We start from the raw sequence: 27,286 nt of genomic DNA, 5'->3' as shown, positions 1-27,286 counted from the left end.
AAAGCTCTATTTAATCATTTAATTCGTCGCAGGTGTTTACAGCGCAACATGTCCCAAGAATGCACAATATCCTTGGATAAGCTATCGCTGGAGGGAGACAAAAAGGCCGGAACCAACCCGGCACCAAACGCAGAAGCGGAATCACAGGATCCACAAGATGTCGATGGTAGCAAATCGAACGCCGAACAAGAGGAAGCTGAACGCAATGAACTGCAAGCGTTTGTCGAGAGTCAACAGGAACGGTATCAGCAGAAAGCCACACAGCGTCAGCTTAACCATGCACCGGAGCGTCCGGCCGAGGAAGACTTTTTCCGGTACGATTCGAGCGTGAAGAAAAACACGGCGTTTGTGAAACGGTTGAAACAATTCACCGCCCAGCAGCTACCGTCCCTTATGCAGGACGTGTCGAACCTGAACCTCACGAAGTACATCTCGGAGGTAAGCGCCGCGCTGATCGAGGTGAAACTGAAGATGAGTGATATTGCGGCCGCTGTGTCGTTGTGCAGCTATCTACATCAGACTTACGCCGACTTTGCACCGACATTGTTCGAAAACTGGCAGAAAGCTTTGCTCATTAAGCCGGGCGAAAAGGTGGCAAATCTGAGTAAGATGCGCGTTGACCTTCGGTTTTACGCGGAGTTGATTAGCATCGGAATTTTTTCGAACAAGCTCGGCCTTCCACTGCTGGGTGCCTGCCTTACCGGGCTCATAACGCAGGACAAGGAGGAGCACGTTAATTTGTCAATCGTGCTGTCGTTTTGCAAACACTGTGGGGACGAGTATGCCGGGCTCGTTCCAGCCCGTATGACGGAGCTGGCAAAAAAGTACAGCATGACGATACCGATGTCGCAACTGCTACCCGCCGACAAGCAATGTAATCTGCGCAACCTGCTGAAGGATTACTACCACTCGCTCGCCGACCATCTTAAGAAAGAGCACAAGCAGCTACAACTGGCCGAAAAGTCGAAGCGTAAGATGCTCCAGACGAAGGGTGAAATTACCGCTGAAAAGCGCGAACAGCTGGCGCAACTGCAGGCTTCGTACGAGAAACTGTTCTCATCAACGAGCACGCTGGCGGAACTGCTCGGGCAAGCGATGCCAGAACTGGTCGTTGAACCAGACAGCAGCAACCCTCTGGAGGGTACCGTTCTTGATGGCAAGGGTGGCGAGGAGGTGCAGTTCACAAATCTCGATCCATGGCGCGACGATGAAACGAAATCGTTCTACGTTGATCTGCCGGATTTGCGACTCTTTTTGCCAAACTACTGCGGAAAGAAGATACAATCGCAGCCAGACGATGAGTACGAAGGCGGTGAAGGGGTAGATATGCTGGCCGAACCACCCATCACAGAGGAAGCGTTGGATATGGATATGCCCGAATTAGATACCGATGGGCCCGAACTGGAGCCCGCGGAGCAGGAACCGGAGGAAATTGTAGGTGAGGAGGGTGATCCGCTTGGTGAGATGGCGGATCAGGGAGAATCGGCGGGCGTGGATGGCGAATCGGGTACCGGTTTGCTGAAACCCGATGGGACCAGTGGCTGTGGAACGCCCAACAGTCAGGCTAACCGTAAATACTTCGAGCAGTACGTACAGAACCTGCAAAACTGCGTGAATCGCGAGCTGATCGATAATGCGGCCATCGATTTCCTGCTCAATCTGAACACCAAAAGCAAACGGAAGCGATTGGTGAAAGTACTGTTCGGAGTGCAACGTACGCGGCTCGATCTGCTACCGATGTACGCACGGCTCGTGGCCATTATCGACCTGGTGTCTCCCGACGTCGGAAACGAGCTGTGTCAGATGTTGAAGATTGATTTCAAGTATCATTTGAAGAAGAAGGACCAGATCAACATCGAAACCAAGATCAAGGTGGTACGCTATATTGGCGAGCTGGTGAAATTTGGCATCTACAAGAAGCTGGAGGCGCTCTACTGCCTTCGATGCATGCTACTAAGCTTCCAACATCACCACATCGAGATGACGTGCGCTTTTCTGGAGGTATTTATATGTTTATTCATTTAATTTATACCGCTTCGATTGTGGCCAAGGTACACATTTGACGCCCGAATTGATTTTAAATAGTTGGTCTAATTAAACAAAAATAGTTGTATTACCTTCATTGCCCTACCGATGCTTACGCTCGATCATTTCGCTCAAAACCATCAAACATGGACAGCATCCAAAAGTCGGTAGAATGTTTCTAAGCAATCCACGCCTACTTCATCGTATCGGTTCTTGCTAAGGTTGGTAGTAAATTTGGATTGTGTTTTAGAGAACTTGTCAGGAATGCTATTTGAAAAATCCATGTTAAAAATTATTAATCCTGTTGGATTAATCGATTTGGGCGCAGGCACAATTCTGCAAAACATCTCACCCTTTATTGAAGACCCTGAAGTCTGCCAAGGAACATGCAACCATGGTCGCAAAAATGTTGGAAAACAACTTTTAAAACAGCTTTGACGTCGTCATAAGATTGTCTTTGATAAAAATGAGAGCCACATAGAGAAAATCATAAAAAATATCTGAAGATACGATGTTTTACTATAAATGAACGTATTACTTTTAATCAAGTTCACTACAGTAATGAAGAACATTTATCCCTCGCTACAGGTTTGCGGTGTGTACCTGTACAACTGTCCCGAGAGCCGTATGCGCACGAACGCTTTCCTGGAGCAGATGATGCGCCTCAAAATGAACACCACCATGCACGGCCGGCACGGGCAACAGGTGGAAAACTGCTACTATCTGGTGAAGCGCCCGGAGCGGTTGAAGGTGACGCGAAAGGTGCGGCCACTGATTCACTCCTACATCCGGCACCTGATCTACAAGGAGCTGGACAAATCGAATGTGGACAAAATGATAAAGCTGCTGCGGCGGCTCGACTGGGGCGATCCGTCCACCTTCACGTACGCCGTCCGGTGCCTCTCGAAGGCGTACAACATCCGGTACCATTTGATTCGCAGTCTGGCCGATCTGCTGGCAGGGCTTAACTCGTACCAGGAGCGTGCCGTCGTCCGGGTACTTGACACGGTGTTTGAGGACGTCCGAGCCGGGCTGGAGATACACGACAACAAGTTGGCCCAGCGTCGGGTGGCGATGGTAAAGTATCTCGGCGAACTGTACAACTACCAGCTGGTGGATTCAAACACCATCCTCAACACGCTCTACTCCATCATCTCGTTCGGGGTCAGTCTCACACACGACGGACCACCGTCGGCCGTCGATCCGCCGGAGTCACTGTTTCGGCTCAAACTGGCCTGCGTGCTGCTAGATACCTCGGGGCAGTATTTCGTGTCCGGTGTGAATCGGAAGCGATTGGACTATTTTCTCGTCTTCTTTCAGCAGTACTATTGGTTCAAAAAGTCACATCCATTCTTTGCCTCTGGCGCAGGTGTCGGAAGTGACGCCGGCGCCACCACCGGCATTGTTGCAGGCGCAAAAGATCTTTTCCCCATCCTAATGGACCACATGTACCGAGAGTGTCTGAAGAGTTTGCGACCGAAATTGAAACTGTTCACCAGCTTCGAGCAGGCAATGGAAGCGGTGCAGACGTTACGCCAACAAATATATCCCGCCGAGGAATTGGAAAAGCAGATGCGAAAGGATGAACTGATAGCTGCGCAGGGAATAACAACCACGAGCGATGCACCGGATTCGTCCGAGCACGAAGACTCGACGATGCAGTCGGATGAGTGCACATCGGATGCGGGCGAAGATATGTCGGAGTGCTACGAACCGAAGCGACCACACTCGAGCCGCACGGTCGGAGACGATGATGAGGATGACACGACGACGCCACCTGCTGCGGACAGCGGAGACCTGGATGGGCTGGAATGTTACAACGATGATGAGGAAGAGGACGATGATGAGAACGATGACGAGGAGGACGAAGATGAGCGCGATTACGATCTCGAGGTCGCAGTAGAACCGATGCCGCCACCAGCCGTGAAACAGCCGGAAGATTTGGAGTTCGAGCGAGAGTTTGAGCGCATGGCATCGGAATGTATCCAGCAGCGAGCAAAGGAATCGTCGAAGGTTAATCCGAAGCAAGTTCCTGTCCCGGTCACGTTTCGCAATGAGACGAAGAAATCATACGATCAGCTACAGGTTCGTATACACGGCTTGTCGTTCAAACTGTGTCTGATTTATGAATTTTAAAAGAGTTGTTATTCTCATGACTAGTCCCATTACATTGTGAACATCTTTTTCGCGCCTTTAACACAGGAACCAACAGTGGAGAAACCCGATACGGTTCCGTTTGCGTTGATGATTCGCGGCAAGGGCAAGCAGCAGGTTTACAAGACATTCGAAGCACCGGAGGACAGCCAACTGGCGCAGTACATCCGGGAGCAGGAGCGCAAACAGCAGGAAGAGAAGGACAATGTCAAACGGTTGACACTCAACATTTCCGAACGGCTTGAGGAGGAGGACTACCAGGAATCGTTGAATCAGCCGACACGCGCCGCCGACCCGCTCCGGATGCGGCCGTTGAAGCCGGCCAAGTTCAAGCACCCGAAAGGCGTACCCGACATCGATGCCATCTTCCACTGAGGTAGATGCGCAGCCGCATCGCTTCCCAGCGGTACGATTGTTGGAAAACTTTATGAATAAATTGTTGAACACATACCGAGACGTGGAAAAAAAGAGTGCGTATTTGATCTTCCAAGATTTATTCCAGAACTTTAAATATACAATACTGGTACGATCATTACAATTCGAATTCGGAGCGGTTGCTCTTAGGTTTTCAGTTGGTGGCATTCATTTGGAGTGACATTTCTTTTTGTAGTTTTTGGCTGAAATAAACATTTTTCCACGATGCTGCACGAAAGGGTGCGCTTTTCCGTTAAGCCCATTTAAAACAGGAAACAATTTCAATTAACGTTAACTGTCAAACGCTCGTTAAAACTTAAGCTACTGCTACTCTGATTGCCATGGCAACAAATGAACCATTTCACGTTGCCATAGTAATTTAATTTTGCATTTGCTTTCGAGTGTAAAAGGCGTTCGACATTTCGCGTTGAGAGAAAGTTGATATCGTCTAAATCGAGCTTTCAGAATAGAAGAAAACCGCAGTTAATAACAAATAGAATAATTCATTTCCGTTGTACGTGTGGTAGGTTGAAAGTAACATAATCTAATCTAGCAAAACATTACTTGGTAAGGTCCCTGCCGTCGTTTCACACTCACGACACGAAAGGCATACTGATTATTTTGACCCATTGAGGTGTTGGATGAGAGAGTTCCAGTTAAGTGACGAACGCTAAGGCCGATCGGTGTTGTATGGATTGTGTTACAAACCGTCGTCGCACCTTTGAGATATCTATCTGCCGAAGCTTTAAATATACTTGAAATAATGAGATACACGTCTCCCGAGCGTACGAAGTCTTAGTAATAGTTCACATTCTACTGCTGTCTTCAAAAAGTTTAAGTAGGAAAAGAAAAAAAGGAAAATTGGTGGCTAGGGTATTAAATTGAGTTTTCTTCATGAGGTCTAAATGATGCAGTTGATGTTTCGACCACTTCGTCGCTACGAATAGAGAGTTTTGCCACCATTCCCTATTCTACCGGCCTCCATCATGTCGAACACGCTTCCATTATTTTCTACAATTTTTTACAACTATATGGCAAAAGTATTTAACTGAAATACGCACGTGACTCTCTTTGTACAAACGAATCGATTCGCTTGGAAAGGAATTCATTTCCTGCGTCGAGGAGTAAAACAGCGGCTCCGGGGTTTACGTCTCCGCTGCTTCCTTCTGCCTGAGTTGGCTGAACCCTCCTTCTTGGGCTCCGAGGACGATTTCAACTGCACGGTGTGGTGGCCGTTGCCGTAGTTGGTGGCGAGATTTTCTTTACCATTCGATCGCTTCCCCACACCCGACGCCGTACCGTTGGATTTCTTTGGCACGGTCGTTTTCTTACCCTCGGCGGAACTTGCGGAGTGGTGTGTGAGCCGTCGGTGCAGGGCTAACTTGTACGCCTGGCGGAACTGGGAGCCACACTGACGGCAATGGACCTCTTGCGGGTGGGTGCGGGAATGGCGCCAGCGTGTGTGCAGGATGAGGGAAATTTTGCTGTGATAGTGATAGTTGTCGAGGTGATCCAGCAGACCCCGGTTCTGGCAAATCCGGCAGCAGCGTCGACGTGACACGAGCTGCGTCATGTGCTTGTCGCGAATGTCCGCCAGCCGGCTAACGCAGCTCTCGTCCGACGAACCCGTTTCGGTTAGTTCCGGAGAGTTGGCTTTTGCGGGGACTTTCTGCTTGCCTTCACTCACCGATTCATCCGCCGGGGTGATGTTGACCGTGACGGACGGGGTGATCGGTTTCTCTCCCGGGGCGAGATCCAAAGGCACCGTGTCTCCCCCGGAGTCGGAGTCATCGAAACGGCGTGGCTGTTGCTGTTTGCGTGGATTTCGTTCGCCCTCCGATTTGCGCTTCTTCGGCGGCACGACCTGTATCGACGCTGGCAGCTTCTCCGTTGACTCAACCTCGCTGCTGCTGACGCCACTGTCCTCTCCGTCATCACCCGCCTTACTTTCCATTGTCGTGATTCCATTCCCCACCGTGCTGATCGATACCTCCGTGTGGTTCTTCAGAAACTCCGTCAGCGAAAACTGCTGCCCTTCGGTTTCGATCACCACCGGGTTGACCACATCGTCCTCGACAGCCGCCGGTGGCGCGATGCGCAATATTGGTGGCAAAACACCGTGCTGCTGTTGCTTGGCTGGCGCAAAAGAGTTCTGCGGCTTTTTGTACACTTTATCAAAAATATCGTTTATGTTCTTATTGCTAGTGCTGCTGTTGTTATTGTTGTGGTGATGATGATTGTGGTGATGATTGTGGCCTACTTTGCTGCCGCCTCCTCCGTTCACGATTGCGTTGCCGCCGTTGACGATAATATCGCTGGCCGCACCCGGAAGGTGGAGGACGCCTCCGGAGTGCCCTTTGCGATGGATCAGATTTTCCTTATCGCTCGAGGACGATCCGTTGAGGCGGCGTTTTTTGTAACCTCCGCCAGACTCGCCAGTCGCGTATGCTGACGTTGGACTGCCGCTGATGGTGGTTGCTGTTGCTCCTGGACCTGCTGTTGTTGGGGCTCCGATAGGGATTATCATGGTGGTGCCATTTGTACTATTCGAGCTGTGCTTGCTGCTGCTGCTGCTGCTGGTGCTATTTGCTGTTGCTGGCCGTGGATGTGGCTGTGGGTGTGGTAGGGTGTTTGCTGTTGCGGGAGGCGACGAAACCATGCTGCCGTAACGATCGCCTTTCGAGGCACCGGCGACCGGCGACGGTTGATAGACCGCCGCTGTTGCTGCTTTCGATGGTTTGGGCTGCTGCTGTTTCTTCTGCTGCACGCCGCTGCTGCTGCTGCCGCCGGCATTGGCGTACGGTCCGGTGGACGAGTGCAGCTGCAGCTGCTGGTGGGCAACGGCGGCCGTGGCCAGTAGCTGCAGGAACGACAGCTGATCGCCACCGAGTAGCGAGGCCAGCGAAAGGGCGACGTTGTCGGAGGCTTTGGCTAGGGCTGGGGCAGCGCTTTTGCTACCATCCTGAGGTTCGTTGTTCCTCATTCGATCGGCCTTCGAGCCAACGAGCAGTGGAATGGCTGCCGTGTTGCTGTGGCCGTCGCTGCTACTGTGGTCGCCGTTGATACCGTTGTCTCCGCCTCCCGCATTATGAAAATCCTGCGTCACTGAAGCTTTGTTCCTTCCGACTGCTTGCATGTGTAAAAGGCTACGGAAAAAGTACGAACAGTTGGTTAGCTTAAAGTACCGACAAATTACATTTAAAATGCAATACACAAACAAAAAGACACTCAGCTAAAAATGGGAGCCCATCTCTTACATTCAAAGGACAACATTCGTTATTCCTTGCGAAACAAATTCTTCCATCAAAAAATTTCAAAAGGGTCAAAAGGGTAAAAAGGGTCAAGGTTGTAGAATAAAACAAAAAGCAGAGCCAACGAAAAGAAAAGCCAACTCCCAACTCGCCTTCCAGCGCCGTACCGTGCATAGTCACCGGAGTCGCTTCCGTCCGCTTCCAGATAGCTATAGAGTAGTTCCGGGCCGTTCCGTTTCCGGTGCGGCTTCACCATCCAGTGTTGCTGCTGGTGATGCTGTTGTTGCTGGAGTGAGGAGCCGGTGACACCAGTGGTCGCACCGCCGTTCTGTCCCACCGCCGACGCTAGATGCTGATTGATCGTATCGATTAGGTTCGCAGCGTTGCTGGTGGTCAGTACGTTACCGGTGGCCGCGTGATGCCCGGCAGCGGTATGATAGTGGCCATTTGCCGATGTGCCGGTACTACCGTTCGTTTTGTGAGAGTAAAAAGTGCATTGCGATTCTTAGTGTTAGACCATTCGGTTTGGACCGTGCAGCGAGTGCTTGTTACGTTTTCATAAAACGGGGGAATTAAAAAACCCAGAAAACAAACCGAACTAAACATAACACAAATGGGACGTACTGAAATGCTGGAAATTGCGGGAAAAGCAGAGGATTTCCTTTCCCAAACAAACAACCATCAACGAGACTCACTAAAGGAACACAAGCCGAAAAAACTCATAACTCCAAACCAGGTGGACAAAATTTGTGGATCGAACGGAAAAGAAAACGAAAGAAAACCAGGCGAAAACGAATCGGAACGGAACAGAACGTGGTTTTTGTCTCTCACCCAAAGCCATTCCCACTGGTCGGAATGTTGGTGGGCAAATTGTTCGACGTAAATGCATTACCCAAATTGCGCAGGACGTTGCCGTTCGGGGCCGCGGCCGCGTGGTGTGTTGCGGCGTTACCGTTACTACTACCACCACCACCACCTCCGGTTCCGGTAAGCTTACCAACCTTCGTTGGATCGTGTGGGCTTGCGAGTTAAAGTGGGGGAGGAGAGTTCGAGTTGGTGGAAGATGTACGGATAAAAGATTAGGCTACGTTTTAGGTATTTCCACGTGCACACAGCACCTCCTCGATGGTTTGGGATTACTTACTGGGCTTCCTGAAGATGCGCGTCCAGATGGGCCTGATCCTCGGCGAAGAAGCTACACTTGCCGCAAGCCTTCTTGTTGTGCACCTTAAGGACGTGCGTGGCGAGGCGTTCCGAGCGGGCTGCCTTGTAGTCGCAAAGCAGGCACACGTACGGTTTCGTGTGAGTATTAAGGTGTCGCTTCAGTCCCCAGTTGTCGGTACCTTAAAAAAGAAGGGGTACATTAGCATCTAGTTTGTGATAGCACCACCGTACAAATCTTTCGGCTAATGATGGAAAACACATACCCGCCCAGGGACAGAACGTGCAGGCAAACTTCTTTTCGCCCTTGATTTTCTTCACGAACGACTTCTCGTCCGGTGAACCGCCGGCTGAGCTGGCGGACGTGTTCAGGCTGGAGCCACCGGAAGCGAGACCCTTCTCCTGTTTTATCGTTATCGAGGAATGGTGGACATTGTGCTGCTGTTGCTGCTGCTGATGATGGAGATTGTGCAGTTGCAGCAGCTGCCCAGCGGAATGGCCCCCGTTGAGACCGGACGCTGTGATATGGTGTTGCCCACTGACGCTCTCGTGCGCATGGGAAGGGATGTTGAGTGAGTGCACTCCACTGCTAGTAAAACTTCCACTAGGAATGTTGAGTTGCATCGGCTGCTGGGTTGTCGATGTCGTCGCACTGGTTCCCGTTGACGTCGGCACTGCTCCAGAGTTACCGGAATGCGACATGTGGCCGTAGTAGTTGCCGCTGGCTTTGTTAGTGTTGGCGCTGCTGCTGCCGGTGCCGCTGGACGTGCCGGAAGTGGACGGTGGACAGCGACGCGTTTTTGCAATATCGTACTCCAGCTCCCGGTGCATGCGGAGAAAATGTTTCTTCACATGGTCGGCCCGGTTGAACGGCTTGAGGCACGCGTAGCACTGGAACGGTTTCTCGTCCTTGTGAATGTTTTCGTGGCGCGTGAACAGATCGCGCCGGTCGGTCGTATAGGGGCAGGTGGTGCAACTGTAACGTTTGTAGGCGTGTGGCGTCGTACCGGCCGAAGAGGCGGACGAGCCGGGACCACCGCCTTGCGCTCCGCCCTTTCCCGTGCGGTCGGCCGTGCTGGGAATGTTAAGGCCAGCGTCTTGAGGTTCCGTTTTTGGCTTCTTGTACGACGATTTGCCGCCGTACGTGGACGACGAGTGTTTGCCGGTACTCCAGGATTCCTGCTCGGCCCCTTGCTGCTGGCTGTGCCAGCGATTGGTGTCGCCGGATGGCGTCGATATATCTGCAAAGGAAACATATTGGCCTTTTATTGTAACCGTCCCAACTCCTCGCGCGGACTTGCTTTCGACACTCCAATCGATCGATTGTGTACCTAGTAGTAGGAACTCACTTGTGGGCGTTTTGCTCGTGCCGGGCGGAAAGTTGACCGGGTTCAGTATGGCGCCGGGTGGCGGGAAGCCGTTCTGCATCAGCGCGGCCAGCCCGAACGCGGTCGAGGCGGCGGACGCACCGGAAGCGCCGGCCGGCTCTGGCCCCGCCCCGGACGATCCGACGGTGGTCGTTTCGTAGCCGATCTGCGTGAGCGTGGTGAAGGATCGTTCGCCACCGTCCGGCGGGGCGGTCGGAGCCCCCGGCGCTAGCTGGGCCACCTGCGTGTTGTGCGGGTAGAGCCCGTGGGCCGACTCGTCGCCGTACAGCTTCCGGGTGATCTCCTTGAACATGTCCTCGTACGCCTCAACCCCGGTGGATTGAGACGTTGGCAGGAGCGTGGTCATCGTGGACTAGGACAGTCCAGCGAGGACGTTCTGGAAGATAAATAATGTGGAGGATAAAAGTTAGTCAACTAGACAAAGGCAACCAGTACGGAGGAGTTGAAAGATAGAACTAGTTTTGCAAGGAGTAGTTCGGCAAAACAGCGCAGCAATGTTTACTATGATCGTCGACTGTTTCAGAGATACGACGACTTTTAGCTTGTGTGGCCCATGGCCATTATACAATAAGAGAAAAGTATGTTTAAGTTGTTGATAAAGAATGCTTTAAATGTAAAAAACAATATATTCAAATATATGTTGCAAATCTTACAAATCTGCATTATAAAAGGAACGAGGCCTCCGAGCAGTTTCAAAAGAATCTACAGAAGAGCATCAACCAGAGTCAAAATGGCTGGTCCGGTACTATTTCAATCACATTTTTTTCTTAATAATTCTACCAAATGTTAATCCATAACTTTCACACACAAAATAAAGTTTTATTTTTAATATTGAACATACATCGCTGTAAAATTTCAAGCGTAAAAATCGCGGAAGTTCTAGTGTTAAAGAGAGCTATTTCTCAAAACGGAACAACCTCCGAATTGGTAAATCAATAATAATTTTGTTGCATTCCATGCATGATTCATTCAATTTCATCACATTTCCAACAACTTGTGTCATTTTCCACGGGGAGTGAAAGTAAACGTGATCCAGTGGAAATATTTTCGACCGTAAAAACTCGCGCCAAAAATTCTAGTGTTTCAAGCGGTGCAGAAAATATCGCTTGGAAAAATAATCCTCCCACCGGAAGGCGCTTACGTGGTTCACGGTTCGAGGGGAGGAATTGCTCCAGCTACTTTTGCTAGCGAAAAACGGTTCGCTTTACTCGCCACACTGCCGTTGGTGGGAAAAAGCTTCCGTAGCACCATCCGGCATGCCTTTTTCATCCCACAAATGTCACACACAGATACAACCCCGTACCACCCTAAATGGGCGCAGGAAAGTTACACCGGGGAAGAGGGATCGTGCTGGACGGGTGGGGTGGCGATCCTCCCCACCTTCGTCGCGGGGCGGAACGATTTCATTCATAACTTTTTCGAGGACTTCCACCTCCCTCCGGCAGTTGGGGCCAAAATGGGGAGGATTTTGGGGGGAGTGATTTGCGCGTGATGGGCTTCATCAGGGGGGGCGAGGAAAATAAAACAAAAACCCACACCAAGCGGATGCCCACCAAGCGGAGGGCGTTTATCTCGGTGGAAAACGAGCGAGCGGCGTTTGCTCGGTTCTCGGAAGGCATGTTTTATTTTCGATCAAACGAACTGACGCATGCTGGAGTGCATGTTGTTGAGCATAGTTTATAGTAAATCATTTGTGGTACTTAAATTATAGTGCTTGAGTTGAGTCCCAAGTTATGTTGATTTCATCAATTTTAATCATTTCAGTCTGTTACTTTTATGGTTGCAAAGTTGTTCGTTTGCAAAAAATGAGTTTAATGAATGATCAACCTGGAGATTGAATGTTTCCCAAACTCATGCTCATTATCGTGAAAATATATAGTAAACTTATAAATTTGGTATTTTTCAATAATTTGGCTCAATTATGAGAAGAATTACAAACTTCTATTCTGAATTTTAGATCTTTTTTTAAAATAAACTACATAAACGTATATGCTACGGACCGTAGCCTACTCTCTGGTTTTCCTGACATCCGTGGTCAGATAATCCGTATTTCGAGTTATTCGTAGTTGTTTGAGATATTTTTAATTTTTACACTGTCACACGCTCATCCAGTAATTAGAATTAACAGAATATGACGTACGGAAAAACGGTTAAACCAATTTACTGGAAATGGTCTGAGTTTGACTGAGACTGTTTTAAAATCTCGAAGAAAACTGCTACTACAAAATAATATTTTGCGAGTTAATAGCTCGCAACTTCTACTTACTATTGAGTGGTTTTTCATAAGTAACACTTTTTCATAGTGTTTTTTCATTAACTTGTGTTGATTTATGTTTTTATTGTGATTTTTAAACAATTCGAAAGTCTACTGTAAGTGTTGCCACGATTATACTTCACGGGATTCCTCAGCAGAATTCACACAGGATACTTCCACAAAGTTGTAAATCGTTTTAAATTTTAAGGTAAAATGACACTTCCATCAGTATTGGGTGGGTGATGGTGATTAAAGCCATCGACCTTAATGCCATTAATTGCCCCGAGAGTGTCCCAAAGGCATCGACAACAAAAAAAAACCAGAATGGCCTGTCAAACCAACGGCCAGGGATGATGGTCGGCGAGAAATTTTCAAGTTCAACAAGACCGAATCACCCACCATCACCCACCACCCACCGGACGACCGTGGTGTGGTAGTGTTCGCAAGCGTGCAAACGTGTTGGGAATTGAGTGGGAGGACTCTGCATTGCCAAGTGGAGGGTGCACACCCTTTGCTATAGGATTACGTTACGTTGCCTTCCAAATTCGCCGACGAGCCGCGGGAGGTTTTTTTTAATTTATGTTGTATTTTGTTGGTGTTTAAATTTTGTGTTTATTTAATAAACGCAATGCATTCGTTGGTGGCTTTTCGTTGCCGGAACACACTCTGGACAAAGCGAAGTCACAGGCATTAAACAACTCACTCCGAATCGAATGCCTTCCGACGGCTTCCTGCGCCTTGCGGAAAGCATATTGGACTTCTGGATGCATCGACTCAAGTATTGATTTGAGGCAAACCGCCTCGAAAAGCCTACCCACATTTCACCGAAACTTGTTGACGGAAGGTTTTACGGTGAAATTGCTGAAATTCTTCTTACTTTCGCATGTTTTTCGGGTTATCCTGAACGTTCCGCCATAATTATTCCGTAAATGGAGGAGTCTCCCAGATCGTTCGTTTTCCTGATTGTCCAGTCTCACTCTGTTTTCTTGGGGCACTTTTACCACAACTCAATGTCACATGCTTTTTTACCACTCATTTCTCAAAGTGTTCGACGATGCACCGATGGAAAATGCATCTTTTTAGCGACAACACAACACACAACTATTGAACACCGAAAATTTCACGCCAAAACGCGCTTCTTTCCACGTCCGCTCGCTGCGTGCCAATAATCGGGAACCCGTTTGGTCCCGGTTCTCCTGCAGGAAATGGCCATTCGGGGCCGCAGGGGGTGACGAAAAACGTTGCATGCGCGCGCACGTGCTGCGGACGGGTTTTCGTTTGGAGTACGTATTTTCCGCCTCTCTCCCGGGGGTTTTGTCAACGCGCCCGAACGTCCTTTGGTGTGGGGTGGGATGGGCTAGGGAGATGGTGGGCAAATTTGCTCGACACCGTGTTCTCTGCCACCACCAACACACACACACACAGAAACACGCACCGAACGACGGCAATGTTTGATGTTTGCGATGAGCCGAAAAAAGGCGAAAAGGGGGTTTTGAAAAAGCGGCGAGCTTGGATCGAGCACTCAAACAAGCACGTGCAGATTTTCTGGCGATAAACGGTGAAATGGTGTGACGAAGGGGAGGGGAAATTTTCCACCCTCGTGACGCGTTGGCGATTCTTTGAATCGGCCTCTGCACTGCTCCAATTTTCCACCAACTTCCGGCCGAACAGCTCCAGAGGGATGAGACGCCATCACTCCCACGCAATGGTGTAGGAGCCTTCAGTGGGTGCAATGTTGGTTGTGTGTGTGTGTGTGTGAGAAGGGGCAGAAAAGATGCGCGGGAGAGGAACGACAGTGATGGGGAAAAATAGTGCCATTCTAATGGCTTGGGTTGGGCCTTTGCATCGCGCCTTCAAGTAGGATAGTGGCGAAGTTTTGCCTATGCAAGACCATAGCAAATTCTCCAACTTTGAGAAAATAAAAAAAGAAAATCTACAACATGTTTTAGTAAAAACTAACCAGGAAACAACATTACAAACCTTTAATTTGAATCAAAATCAATTGAACTACGTAAAATTTAAAACAAAATACCATTAAACAAGAAACATCAGTATTATGCAGTGGTTCTCAAGCAATGTATCGCGATTTAAGTAGGGTTATGTCATATGAATCTTTTGGAGAGATACATTCATATGAATGTTTTACCTAAGATTCATTCCGATGAGTTCAGGAATGTTTTGGAATTCGAATCTTCAAACGTTAATGAATCCTACGAAACCTTTATGAATCTTTGCTGGACCTTTCATGAATCTCCATGATTCTTTCATTGGCGTAAATGATGCGACCAAAAAAAGGGGTCGCTCTTCCCATTTTTAACTCATCAGTTTTCATCGGTCGATGGATGCTTGAGATTCATGAATCTCTCATTTCTAGATTCATGAATCTCTAAAACGCATAGAACTATTCAGATTCGTGAAACTGAACCTGAATGACACAACTCTAATTTTAAGTGAGTGATGTCTTACTGTTCTGGCATGTAAAGGAAAGACTGCCATCTTTGAGGAACTAATGTGGAAAACATCAAAAAACACTATCTGTCAAACATAAATGGGAGTTTGTAGAACTGTTCTATGATAAGGAAAAACTAAGGTATATCAAATTAAATAAGTAGAACAATGTGTAAAGTAAGTATAAATTAGTACTTCAGACTTAGGCTTAAAGACGCTTAAGAATTTTGGAAGATGTAAGAAACAATTTAGAGGCTGTCGTCGGAGGCAAAACACAGTCAGACAAGAACATTATGCGGGCAGATATCAAGTAAATTGATAATAGCATGATCAGGTTGACACTTAACGAAACATATGAAAACTTGTTGAGTTAATGACGTATTCTTGACGCGTGATTCGAAAATCCCGAACAAAAAGTAAAGAAGTTAACAAATCCCGTTGAGTCGGATATCAGTTAATTAGAATGACCTCAAAATAGTAATAAATTTGTATCGTTTTTCTTTTGAACAAAACAAATGTTAATTGAATCCATCAAAGAAAATCTTTACCATTTTAGTTTAGTATAATTTATGCACTAATTTTTCATCACTATTTCAGTTGACATAAACAAATACTGCAAAAAGATTGAGAACCTCTGGTCTACCGGGTCGAACCCGGCTAACCATACTGCACCAGCGTTCGGTGGCGGTCCGGTTGGAAGCTTCGCGTGCTCACCCACTCGATTCTCCAATCCACCCACTGTAAACCCACACCGAAACTCCTCGCAAAGCGCGCGTAGGAGCACACGCAAGACGCAAAAAAAAGGGAAACGCATCTCCGAACCGAACTTCGAAGCAACGGAAGAAAGGAAGGGTGGAAGGAAGGTTCGTTGGGCGCCTGGGTGGGTGGAAACCGGGGAGCGGTGTTTGTTGGACGTTTGCACTTTCTCCCTCGGACCTTCAGACAACCCCCCTCCCCTTTCGGTTCTCTGTCTCTCTCTTCTTGTGTTTGCTTCGTTCCGTGCTCGACTGGGCTTGCTTTGGCTTGCTTCGATCCTTGAAATATTGTCCTGAGGGGAGCCGAAGTAACGTACGCCATTGGGTGGTGGCAGCACGTTCAATAACACGTCTCCTCCTTTTCCTTACACCTTTCCCTCCACATTCGAAGCCGTCAATTGGTTCGTATTGGCACCTTTCCGGTGCACGGCGATGCCAAGGATAAGCGCCTCAGGGAACTGCCGGCCAGCAGTTGGAGCCGACTTCACTTGATGATGGACACGGTTCAAAGAGTTTGCAAGCCCGACGAACGACCGACGAAAATCAATAACTATCGGGAGACTGCTTCCTTTTTCCAGCGGAGGCAATTTATTCCCCGTTTGTCTGAGCGTATGGTTAAGTGGAAACAAATTTAACTTTTGCTATTTGTTGATTGTTTCTACTGAGAGCTGATATTTGTTCGATGTTTTTAAATTAAACATTACAAATATTACATTTCAACAGCAAACATCAAACGCTCACGAATTGTTTTATGCCTTTTCTGGTCACTGATTAGTAGAGTTATTTCAACTGAAACTTTAAATCTTCGATATTCCTACCTGATACAGCACACTTTTCTTCACATAACACACTCTTAACAGCATCCATCGAACAACAGTCAAAAGTACAAGATTATTATGGAACGAGGGGTCGGAACCACACACTTTTTTGCTCGATTAATGATATAAATACGTGTCTCGGAAAGGAAACAACACTGTTCAAAGTCACGCTTCCAATAACATCACCGACAGAGGAGGAACGATCAAAGGCGGTTGGAAAAGGGATCGATTAGATTCCGAAAAAAACCACCTCAGCACACTTGCACCAGGAAGCAGGAAAAATCTTACAAGACACGGGGGTCGAAAATACGCACTGCCATCCGCACCCCCGAACCGAACGAACGCCCGTACGATAGTGTGAGTCCTTCGAGGAACGCCAACCGACGGAACCCGCGCGATCGACCGCCGACGACGACGCGAGCGTGCTTCGTCGATGTGTGTCCAACGCCGGTGCCGTTCCACCATGGCACCACCACTACCACGAACCCGTAACACCAACACCTAGCTGCGTAAACAGCATCATCACCAACCATCGCCTCCCCCCCATTTCCGACGTATCCAACGGAGAAGAAGGCGCCGGCGGCGATGATGTTCTGATGAACATGAACGATGACCAACACATTGGTAGCTAAAAAGGGTCGACAATGGCTAGGGCGAGAGGAGGGGGTTGGTAGGGTGGGGGAGGGATGGGGGATTTTCTACACCCCCTTTTCTGTTGCAGGCTCCATATCCATATGCGCCCGGCAAGCCGCTTGATTTTGTTTGCGGAATTTAAGAAAACAATAAAGTTGTACAAAAATATGATGGTTTTGTTGCCATTTTCTTTAACATTCAAGCTTTCATAGCATTATTTTGCTTAAAACCATTCTCCAAGTAAATCTTACAATGTAAAAATACCTACGTTCTTTGTAGATAAACCCTTTAAACCCTTCGGTCCTTTAAATTTAAAACATAGCGCATGGTCTACAACTTTTCTAGTTTGAAAAAAACATTGAAAAAGTATAAAAAGAAATTATCAAAATGAAACCACAGCAATGTAATTTTTTTTCGCATGTTAAATCAAGAAAAACAATTAAATCATTGAATAATCAATGTCCTTTTTCGTTGGTTGAACAAACAAAACTGGGCTTAAAAATGGTTTGGATTAGATTAGGATATGGGCCAAGAAAGTGCAGTCGCCGGGGGTTCGTTGTGTTGGTGTTGGGATGACGTTTAGGTTCATGCTGAAAGAAGCTAACATTTTTCCTCTGGAGAAGGCGAGAAAAATAAGCATCGAAACGAAAACAAGGTATCCACCAAAAGAGAGGCACATCCTGCTGCTTTTCTTCGGGCATCTTGTACCAACTCCTTTCTACGAACACACCCAACCCGTTGCGTGTGTGTACAGCACATGCAGGTGGAAAAAAGTGTACCGGCTTAGTGTGGGAGATGCATCAAGGGCGCACACAGGCGCAGCAGAAACCACGCTTCCCACCCCACGGTGTCTGTTTTCGGGCATGTTTTGGAGCCCCCTTTCCGATTCAGCGCGTTTTCGGGTAAGATCCATTGCGATCGTTCCCTGGAAGGGTGGCGGGGTATGGTGCCGATCGGCAAGGAACGTGACATGTTCGAAAATCACAACCGAGCAGCTCGCCCTCTCCTTCTTCCGAAATGCGGTTGATGGCGTGGATGGTGACATGGAAACTACCCTAATATTGTGCGTAAAATTAACAGCCGGCCACCCAACATCACCAAGTGTAAATTTACGCTTCCGGCTAGCGGGTTGCGAGAGTGTTGAGGGTTCAGGTTTCATTTTTAAGGACCTCCCTAGAGACGATTCCTTCTTCGATATTCCTTCACTGGACTTTACATCTCAAAAATTTCATTTTCCAGGGTCGGTATTTAAATTTGACTCTTTCTAAAATAAGAATTTTATAGATTATGGAAGGATTTTTAAAAAAATCAAACAAATACACAAAAAACATGTATGATGAAACATGAAACAAGGATTAACTCAATATGTTAAAAATCAGCTGTCTTTGCTAAAATGTATTCATTTATCTTGATATTTTTCCTCACATAAGGAAAGTGATTCACGAGAAATTAATAACAAACGCAAATGTTTCAAACATTTGCTAAGTACCTGTCCGACTACAACATCTCATCAACACATGAAACAAGCTCTAAAGTTTCGTTGTTTCATCTTATTTTTTTGGTTGTTAAATTCCTCTCTTAAGAATAGAACAGGTACAAACACTGATAAACATATTTCTTATTCTTTTTAACAGCACCATCTTGCCAAAACTAAGGAAGGTACATTTTACTCGATTGGTGTATGTTGTATTCCTTTACAATACGTACTAAAATCTGGAAAATATCGAAAGAAAATTTAGTTTTTCATTTAAATTGATCAATGATGCGCAATTTTCACCAACTGTTTAGTGGGAAGTTGAGATCAGTTTTAGGAAGAATCTTTTGAAAATTAAAATTCATAAAATGCGCCTTATTCTTCTTTGGCGGTCCTTGCCATTTTCGTTGCTTCAGATCTTCCCATTTCTATGTTTCCTTCAAGGTCTGTGCAACAATCCTTGTTCCAATTTTATGGTCGTCCGTCCGTGTTCGATTAGTTCCAGAGATGTCGTTTCATGGAAAATTACTGAGCACAACAAATAAAAAAAAATGTATATGTCTGTCAGATACCAAGTGTCGGTTTGTTGCTCAGAAAGCGATGTCCTTGCATCCTCGACCCATCTGATCCCGACATTCACGGTGAAAGGCTACGCAACGTTGCACAAGCGTCAAGAAAGGACGTTAGAAAGGAAAAAGGAAGCAACAAACGGCACCATACGGTTTCCGTTTGGGTAATGTTTTTCTCCGCTCGGCCACCGAAAGGGATTCGTAGGAGGGAAAACGCAACCCCCGGATGTGTTTTCACGCTTGGAAGTAAAATTTAAAAACAATTAAATTGCGGCACACACACTTTCCGTCGATCTTTTTTCCACCCGGTTTGGAGTGTTTGGCTCACTTTGGAAAACACTTCCTTCCAGCTAACTATTGGAGCATATCGAACATCATCGGTTTTAGTTGTTTGATGTTGTGGAATGCAGAACGGGTTTCCTCCGGTGCACTAAGGATTAAATGTTCAGCCGGGGGCGAAGAAAGCCGACTCGATCTCAAACCACATCCCGGGGGTTTTTATTTTTCGAAGGACAAATTCGAGTGGAAAAATAACGCAAAGAGACCCAATGCGGGAAAAGGATGGAGTGTAAATGGAGTGAAAATAAAAAAATAATGAAAAAATGGGTGTCGGTCGGCTGCCCTCCCCGGCGTTCTGTATGTCGTGCACATTTTTGCCTCCCTTTTCCATGCTACCCCTCCGAAGGAACAACCAAAGTGGAAAATGAAAAGTAAGCGCGTTCCAAACTAAACCCATCCCAAAACGCGCAACCTTACAACCCAACCCAATCCGGCCAAAAAATGCGGCCCCTTTTTCGAGAAAAAGAACGGAGAAGGAGAACGGACGAAATGGAACCCGGTGGGTGGAAACAGACGACACCCGCGGGTGGTGGGTGGAAACGGCAGGGGCAGAGAGGTTGGGTGGGCCCGCATAGGGGTGGGAGAAGGGAAAACGGGAACAGAAGGAACATCGAACGGCACATCAAGACGCAACCCGAAAAGAAGGAAAAAAACCCCAAGCAGCAGGATGACAGGATGAAGCAAGGGAGGGTACCGGGGGAGGTTGGAAGTGGTGGAAAAAGTGCAGCAAAGAATTAGGTTCAACCGAACGCGACGAAAACCCAAGAGGGAATAACAAGAAAAAGGGACGCAGGGAACAAATGCTCGCCGAAGGATCGGGTAAGAGGGGTGAACGAAGAAGAAAACGACGATCGGCGCTGGGAGGGTCGACAGTTTTAACGATCACCAGGCGGCGACCCGCAGAGGAGGTCCACTTGCACCCACACCACCCAAAAACACGGGGCGAAGGAAGAAAGAGGCCGAAAAGAAAAACGGGCGAGGATCGTGGGCCAACTTTTCCCCCGGAAAGGGTCGGCTAAAGGGAAAAGTAAGAGGAAAACGAACGAGAAACAACAGCAGTTGGCGAGACGGCAGTTTTCACGACCAAAAAATGGCTGAAGTTGGCAAAAAACTTTCAAAAAAACCTATGTTTTTCTTGCATCGTAAGCATGAGGCGAAACAGTTTTGCAAAATCGTTATGTCATTTGTGGAAACCGTTATTGAAATTTATCGTAAGAAAATGAAACAAATTCAGTTTTTAATTAAATTCTGTTCGTTCCATTTGAGGCCCTTCTTGAGATATGAAAACCAAAACACTTTGTAGGTTTTGTGCCGTTTTTTGAATTCCGCCTCGATTAGAAGAAAAAATAAACGCTCGAGATCTATCCTGCGCAAGATGGTATTCGTGAACCATGGACATATTTTATCCCTCCCAAACACACACACATACACCCATTATTTCCTCCCATCGACGATCGGGCGATCCTCTGCCGGTCCTCCTACTACATCGTCCGATCTTTCCACGATCGGTGGGGTACGGAGGCGAACGCCTTAAGGACCCCTCCACGCGTGAGTAGGAGAGGCGAAGGAAGGAAGGAAGAAAACTACCTCGCACGAACCCAACGAGAAATTAAGCCAAGACAACAACAAAAAAAAGGGACACGAAGAGATTCCTCCTAGCCGTGTCCTACCCTGGCCAGGTTTACAAACGCGCTTCCGTCCGATCGCGCCGTTTAGGACGGGAGGCGAGGGTAGACGCACGTACGCTACCAAGGGACACACAAACACACACACACACACATGCGTGGAAAGAAGGTGGCAAAAGCGGAGAAGGCGAAAAGACCGAATTTCACCACCCCACTTGGTTCGTGGGCTCCGAAGCAGTGTTTTGCCATCTTCAGGGTCTTCAGGGAGGTTGCTTTATTTTATCTTCAGTCGTTTGCTTCTTCTTCTTCTTCTTCTAAATGTTTGAGCAGGAGTTGGGTGTTGTTTGGAAGCGATCGAACGATCGAGACCGAAGCGCAAGACAAAGGAAGGTGTCGATGGGAGGGGTGTGTTATTTGCTGCCTTTACTCGAAAAACTCCCACCGATCGGAAAGGAGTCGTCGGAATCATCCGCATTTGATCCAAAAAATAAAAAACGGAAACATTTTTTCTCACGAAAAATTGCTTCTTCCCATTAAGGACTTACGAGACTATCACGAAAAACATAAACCGCAAATACAAAAACCTAAACTAACCAAACATACCTAAAGAGAAATTAAAATATTCGATTTAAAATATAGGAAAGCAAAAGTAAACAAAAATACCCTCATCTGATTGATTTGCGATTCACAATTTCTTGAATTTCTCCTCCAATGTGTTGTTCAATAAAATTATTCCACCGCTTCGTGACAAACCTGCGTTTCCCTCGTCTCGTGCCGCACTCTTCAGAGCGCGTTGGCGTTAGCTAAATTTGCGTAGGCCGGTGGGTGGTAGGCTAACGCTTTGTGTCGCCATGATGCCCTCGCCCGGTCGGCGTTGGGTCGTTAGAAATCAAGGAAATCCACCCCACCGAACGCAACCACCTTCCTCCCAAATCGACGCGAAACGTAGGGGTGGGATGGGGTAGCGGATTGGAAGTAAGAAGAAGCGAAGGGAACGAAAAAAAAGAAGTCACGTATGCGAAATGTAACCACGCGGGAGTGCGGATCTGTCTGTGTGTGTGTTTGTGAGAAATTAGGAGCAGCATACACAAAGCATACGCTCGTCGAGTGGCTCGATATGAGATCGAAAGGAAAACCACCACCCCAAACCGCCAGCGTCGCGTCGTTTTGGCACTCCACCCATGGGGGCCGGCGGCAGGCAAATAAGTTATCGCCTTTGTTGACGACCGAAGGTGGCGTTACAGTGACGCACGATTTTTGGCCATACATATTCAGTTTTTTTTAACGTCCCGGTTTCGTACACCGACTGTCGTTTCGGTATTCCAAAACGCTGTAAAATATATGTAAAATGAACTGCATTACTTGAGATAATATTGCGCAAAAATGGAAAATATAATAAAAACTCTCTTAACACCTTGCCGTCCGGATACACGCTACGCTGTAATGAATCCTTACCGGTTTTCATCCGATCACATCATTTTGGTGTGTTGTCAACGCTGTCACCTGATACGCATCACATCCTACTGGATGTAAACAATGAAATGTAAACAAATTTCACAGAGAGCGTTGCTGTTCGTACATACATTTAATAAAGATTGAACAAGAATGATTACACAGGGTGGCCAGATACGGAGGAACTGGTACAAACGCGCCGGTCGTAAAGCGTTGCGACATCGTGAATTGTGCGGACGTCAAAGTGTTAAAACAAATTGATAATTCTCATAACACCTCGACTTGGTTAACTATTTTGTTGCTTACACCATTTGTTTTGACAGCTCCACAAACTCCACGGAGAATTGACGCGATTTTCTACCTAGTATGCTTGAAAACGGGTTTTATAACTCGATGAAATTTGAATGAAATCCAATGATCTCTTACAATAACAAAATATATACAAAACATACAACTATACAAAACAAAACGAATAAACTTAGCCCTCGCCAAAATGGAGCCATCACTGTAGTAGATTTGGCGCGCTTTAAAGCCCACCCTTCCACCCGCGACCACGCGATGACAACGGTACGGTTGGTAGGGGGCAAAAAAAAAGAGGGTCAATCAAGGAGGGCTGACGAGAAGGAGATCGCGGACCGATGGGATGGGATGGGGGTGGGTATCGGTGGGCGGGCAACGGGCGGAAGGAAGTTAATGACGATGATCGCGCCGATGATCAGGATGGAACGTTTTATTTCCCTTATGTTTGCTGCCCCTGCTTCTTCGCCTTGCGCTGCCCCGCGCCTTCCCACCGATCCACGGGAATTTCGGAAGAACAGCTGGGAGGGATCCCAAACAGGTTTACCGCAGGCCCAAAAACGCGCACACACATCTCTCACCTGCCTCGCCGGGTCTTGGGTCGGTGGTGGTGTTGATGGTGCGGCAGAAGCGGCGGGAGGGTCGGATCGGGCAAGATGTTCACCTCCACCCGAAAAAAGGGGTGGTTTCGGGCGATCATTGAAAAGTCTGTGGGTCGGCGGTTCGTCGGGTTCGGCCAGAAGTTTCGCCGTGCATGTGTGTGTATGTGTTTGTGGGTCTGAACATTTTTTCTTGTCTACGCCCGACGGCTCCTTCCTGCCGAACCTCGTTTGAGGGTGGAACTTCGCTCCTTGTGGGATTTCGTTGTGGGTTTCTTCTTGGTGTCATCGCTATGCTTCTTTTCGATGACAAATACACCATTTTTACATTTTCTTTTCTGCTTGATAGGAATGTTTGGGGTGGCTAAGGAGGGCCACTAAATTATCCTGGCTCAGTGATGTGGTTTGGATGTTGGGATGTTTAGAAAATGAAATAAAAAAAATTTAAACATTGTAGTGTAGTGTGTACTATTTATGTTATTAAATGAAAAAAGAAAAAGCCATACAAAATCGCACGCTCTTCTTTATGCGTACACACTCTTGTGGATTAATAAAATCTAGGAATAACATTAAATATATTGGATACAGTCGGTAAATGATACAATTCTCTGTTCTATTGTGTTTCAATGTCATTTCATTTATGGATTGATTGACGTATTAAGTTACAATTTAATGTCTGATTGTCTAAAACAGTCATTACCTCATACAATTACTGTTCTATAATAACTTTGTCAAATTAATGTCAACAAATTAATGTTGTATACCGACACAACATAAAGTATTTTGTTTTTCTTTCGTGAACTATAATTTTAACAGGAGAATTAATTTGAAAACTGAGCTGGCTATAAATTTCCAAACGAAACGATCGGTAGCAAATCAAAGCAACCGCAGGCATTTTTGTGCGCGGAAGCTGTTGTACAAAGTCCAACAAACAAAGGTCTCGATGAAATGCAAGAAACGAAGCAACCTTTCCGAAAGGTTCCTTTTGACCCCGCGCCTGGGGCTCGGATCCCACGGCACAAACACGACCGAACATCCTTTTTGTGTTCACACCCACCACCCCGCCGCGCAAGCGGGGGAAAACGGTAACGGCGCCTACACCAGCACCATGACATATCCTTCCAGCCCAGAGAAAGGCCTGCGACCTGCCCGTCGTTGGGCGAAAAAGTCAGCCCGAAACCCGGGAAACGGGCGACGGAGTAACACATACACACACGCGCGCGCAGTGCACGCAGAGGTGGGTAGAGGAAAGGGCCAAAGGGTGGGAGAACGAAACAAACTGGGAGAAAAAAAACCCATGCACCCAACACCCTAGAAGGGCGCAACGACAGGAAGCAACGACATCAGCAGCAGCAGGTGGACAACGAAATGTGCCTGCTACGACCCACCAACACATGGAGGGAAGCGGTACCAGCGCCACAGTGCCGTTCGAAGGACAGAGCGGTAAAGGAAAGTCACCTAATGCAGGCGAGTTGGAGGAGGGTGAACCTTCCCAATGTGTCACCGGTGATGGCGGCTTGGATCGGGATCCCAACAATTCGAAAAAAAACGGTATGGGATGTGCGGTGAAACTGATAAACCTATCCCAGCCACGCCGGAGATGGCGCGGCCGAAAAGTTGACGGTAAAATAAAACGAACTGGCGAATGGTAAGAAGAAAACCCAAAGGCCCCCGATCCGATACATCCACCCACCTGATTAACCTCATTTCGGGTTTTGTGCGCTCCTTTCGCCCTGTGACAAAAGGCTTACTCGAAGAGTGTGCACGAGGGAGCGAGAAAGAGAGAGAGAGGGAGCGAAAGAAGCGATTGGGAAACGAGTAAAACAAAACGTCCGGGAGGCTGCCGGATGGATCGGTACCAGACGACCCCAGCCGCAGACGGGCCGGGTGTAAAACAAAAATTGGCATGTGGTCACACATTCGGAGATGCTCTTGGGCAGTATAGTTTTTTTTTCTTTTACAAAGCCGGCTTGGATCGTTTTGCGTGTTGGAACGCGCGAGAGATGAACCGAGATGAACACCGCATGGCGAATCACTTCTGATAAGCACCGTGGGGTACACAATTCTTGTCGAGAAATAGTAGTTTGCCAATACTTACGGTCGCCTTTGTGCGGGTAGATCCACTATCGATGATATTCCTCTGTCCAGTGTGTGGGTCCGATAAACTTTCGGCACTTCTTCCTCCAACCCAACGCACGAAGTAACGCACGTACACCCGCACCGAAACTACTGCGTTTGCAGGATTCTTTTACGAATGTCCCTGTGTAATATTTTGCAGTTCACGGGATAATTCACTATACTGCACTTTCACTGTTGGTACAAGTTCTATTTTATCCCGTCAAAGGATTCACTGGATTCACTGAGCTTGATTAAAACGCGTGCATACCGTTATCCTGGTGCAGGGGTGATGAAATAAAGGAAAGCAAATGATGCGGCTTTTACCGACGAACGAGCGAATGTCCTCCGCTCAAGGCAGCCGACAGTACAATGCGACCAGCCGGCAACGAGTCCGCGAATGTTGTGAGCAGTGCCGCTTCTCGTGGGAGAGTGAACCATGCGAGAAAACGCGCGTTTCTACAGGGTTGCCCTTTCTCGCTTACTCCCTCGTTCGGGACCGTCGCCTGCTCTGATGCTGCGATTTAGCAGATTTTTCTAACTTGTTGCCCCGTGAACCGGCGGTATATTTCACTGCCACTCTCTCTCACACACATCTCTCTCGCTCTCTCCCGCTCTACGTTTTGTTAAATGCCGGTGTAACTAATACGATGTCGGTGGGTCCTGCCTGACACACGCCAAGGACATGTTCCGGCATCTTTTGCCATCCTCGAGCACCGCTCTCGGTGCAAAGTGATTTAATTTGGTTTGAAAATGCTGGGAGAATATTTTTCACGTCGGCCCATGCCGCGGTTCGCGTGCTGTTGCGTTTTTCCTCTTGCCTATACTTTCTTGCGTCCTGCGTTCGGGCCATCTTTTCTTTTTTGTGCTGCGGAAAGGAACGAAAACACATCCGAGCGTTGGGGTAGTGAGTGTGTGTGGCGAAATGTAGCCCATCCAAAACCCTACCCAGCTACCCCACCGCCTTTACAACTACAACTGCAGAGCGGTCCTGGACGATCGACGGTGTGAACTTTTATTTTTGTGATTTGAGATAAAGTAAATTGGTCATGTGAAAAAATCTTAAACGTTTAATTTGGTTGGACCGATGCAGCGTTTTATAAATAAAACCACAAACTTTGATTAAAAATGAAAGTATTAAAGTATTGTTTATAACTGTTCCATTGTTTTGTTTTATTACCAGGACAGTTTTATGGACATTTTCTTTTCATCCTTTCCTCAATTGCTCCAAAAGCGCACCGAGGTGGTAGCCCGCGGTTGGGAGAGTCGGTGATCCCACCACCATCGCCACCCGATACATCGCCTTCCTCTGCCATCGCGTTGCGTCCTGGAGGTTCTCCTTTCCCTGGCAGCACTTTCCTGCGTCCTGTTTGCACGTGCACACAGCCAGAAGACGGCGCAGCTGTCGGGCCGCGTTTCTCATTGCTTTTCTTTTCGTTTACACCCCACATTCGCCCTAAACACCCCTTCTCATTGGGCCATGTGTTGCCCTTCGATGCTCGAAGGAGGTATCTT

General features: G+C 47.6%; 2 protein-coding genes across 2 annotated transcripts; one reads left to right on the top strand and one right to left on the bottom strand.

The window, feature by feature from the left end:
• Nucleotides 1-48: 48 nt before the first annotated feature.
• LOC131285342 (regulator of nonsense transcripts 2) lies at nt 49-4,633 on the top strand. Its single transcript, XM_058314196.1, has 3 exons — nt 49-2,001; nt 2,614-4,110; nt 4,228-4,633. The coding sequence occupies exons 1-3, from the start codon at nt 49-51 to the stop codon at nt 4,552-4,554; spliced, it is 3,777 nt and encodes a 1,258-aa protein (XP_058170179.1). The 3' UTR covers nt 4,555-4,633.
• Nucleotides 4,634-5,413: 780 nt separating this feature from the next.
• LOC131289430 (uncharacterized) lies at nt 5,414-25,844 on the bottom strand. Its single transcript, XM_058318686.1, has 9 exons — nt 25,755-25,844; nt 10,337-10,769; nt 9,272-10,246; nt 8,989-9,187; nt 8,676-8,864; nt 8,012-8,308; nt 7,087-7,739; nt 5,833-7,041; nt 5,414-5,763 (listed from the first exon to the last, which is right to left on the bottom strand). Exons 2-9 carry the CDS (start codon nt 10,737-10,739, stop codon nt 5,699-5,701), a joined length of 3,990 nt encoding a protein of 1,329 aa, XP_058174669.1. The 5' UTR covers nt 10,740-10,769; nt 25,755-25,844; the 3' UTR covers nt 5,414-5,698.
• Between the last annotated feature and the right edge of the window lie 1,442 nt (nt 25,845-27,286).

Source organism: Anopheles ziemanni, chromosome 3, assembly GCF_943734765.1.
Source record: "Anopheles ziemanni chromosome 3, idAnoZiCoDA_A2_x.2, whole genome shotgun sequence".
NCBI lineage: Eukaryota > Metazoa > Arthropoda > Insecta > Diptera > Culicidae > Anopheles > Anopheles ziemanni.
The sequence above is the reverse complement of the archived record's forward strand: the minus strand, read 5'-3'. Positions and strand labels throughout refer to the sequence as shown.

Excerpts from the sequence above, each read along its gene's own strand:
- LOC131289430 (XM_058318686.1), bottom strand. The coding sequence starts at position 10,739 with ATGACCACGCTCCTGCCAACGTCTCAATCCACCGGGGTTGAGGCGTAC. Across the intron at positions 10,247-10,336 it reads AAGTGAGTTCCTACTACTAG|ATATATCGACGCCATCCGGC; the intron begins GTACACAATCGA and ends TTTCCTTTGCAG. Across the intron at positions 8,309-8,675 it reads ACCAGTGGGAATGGCTTTGG|TACCGGCACATCGGCAAATG; the intron begins GTGAGAGACAAA and ends AACGAACGGTAG.
- LOC131285342 (XM_058314196.1), top strand. The coding sequence starts at position 49 with ATGTCCCAAGAATGCACAATATCCTTGGATAAGCTATCGCTGGAGGGA. Across the intron at positions 2,002-2,613 it reads TGACGTGCGCTTTTCTGGAG|GTTTGCGGTGTGTACCTGTA; the intron begins GTATTTATATGT and ends CCCTCGCTACAG. Across the intron at positions 4,111-4,227 it reads AATCATACGATCAGCTACAG|GAACCAACAGTGGAGAAACC; the intron begins GTTCGTATACAC and ends CCTTTAACACAG.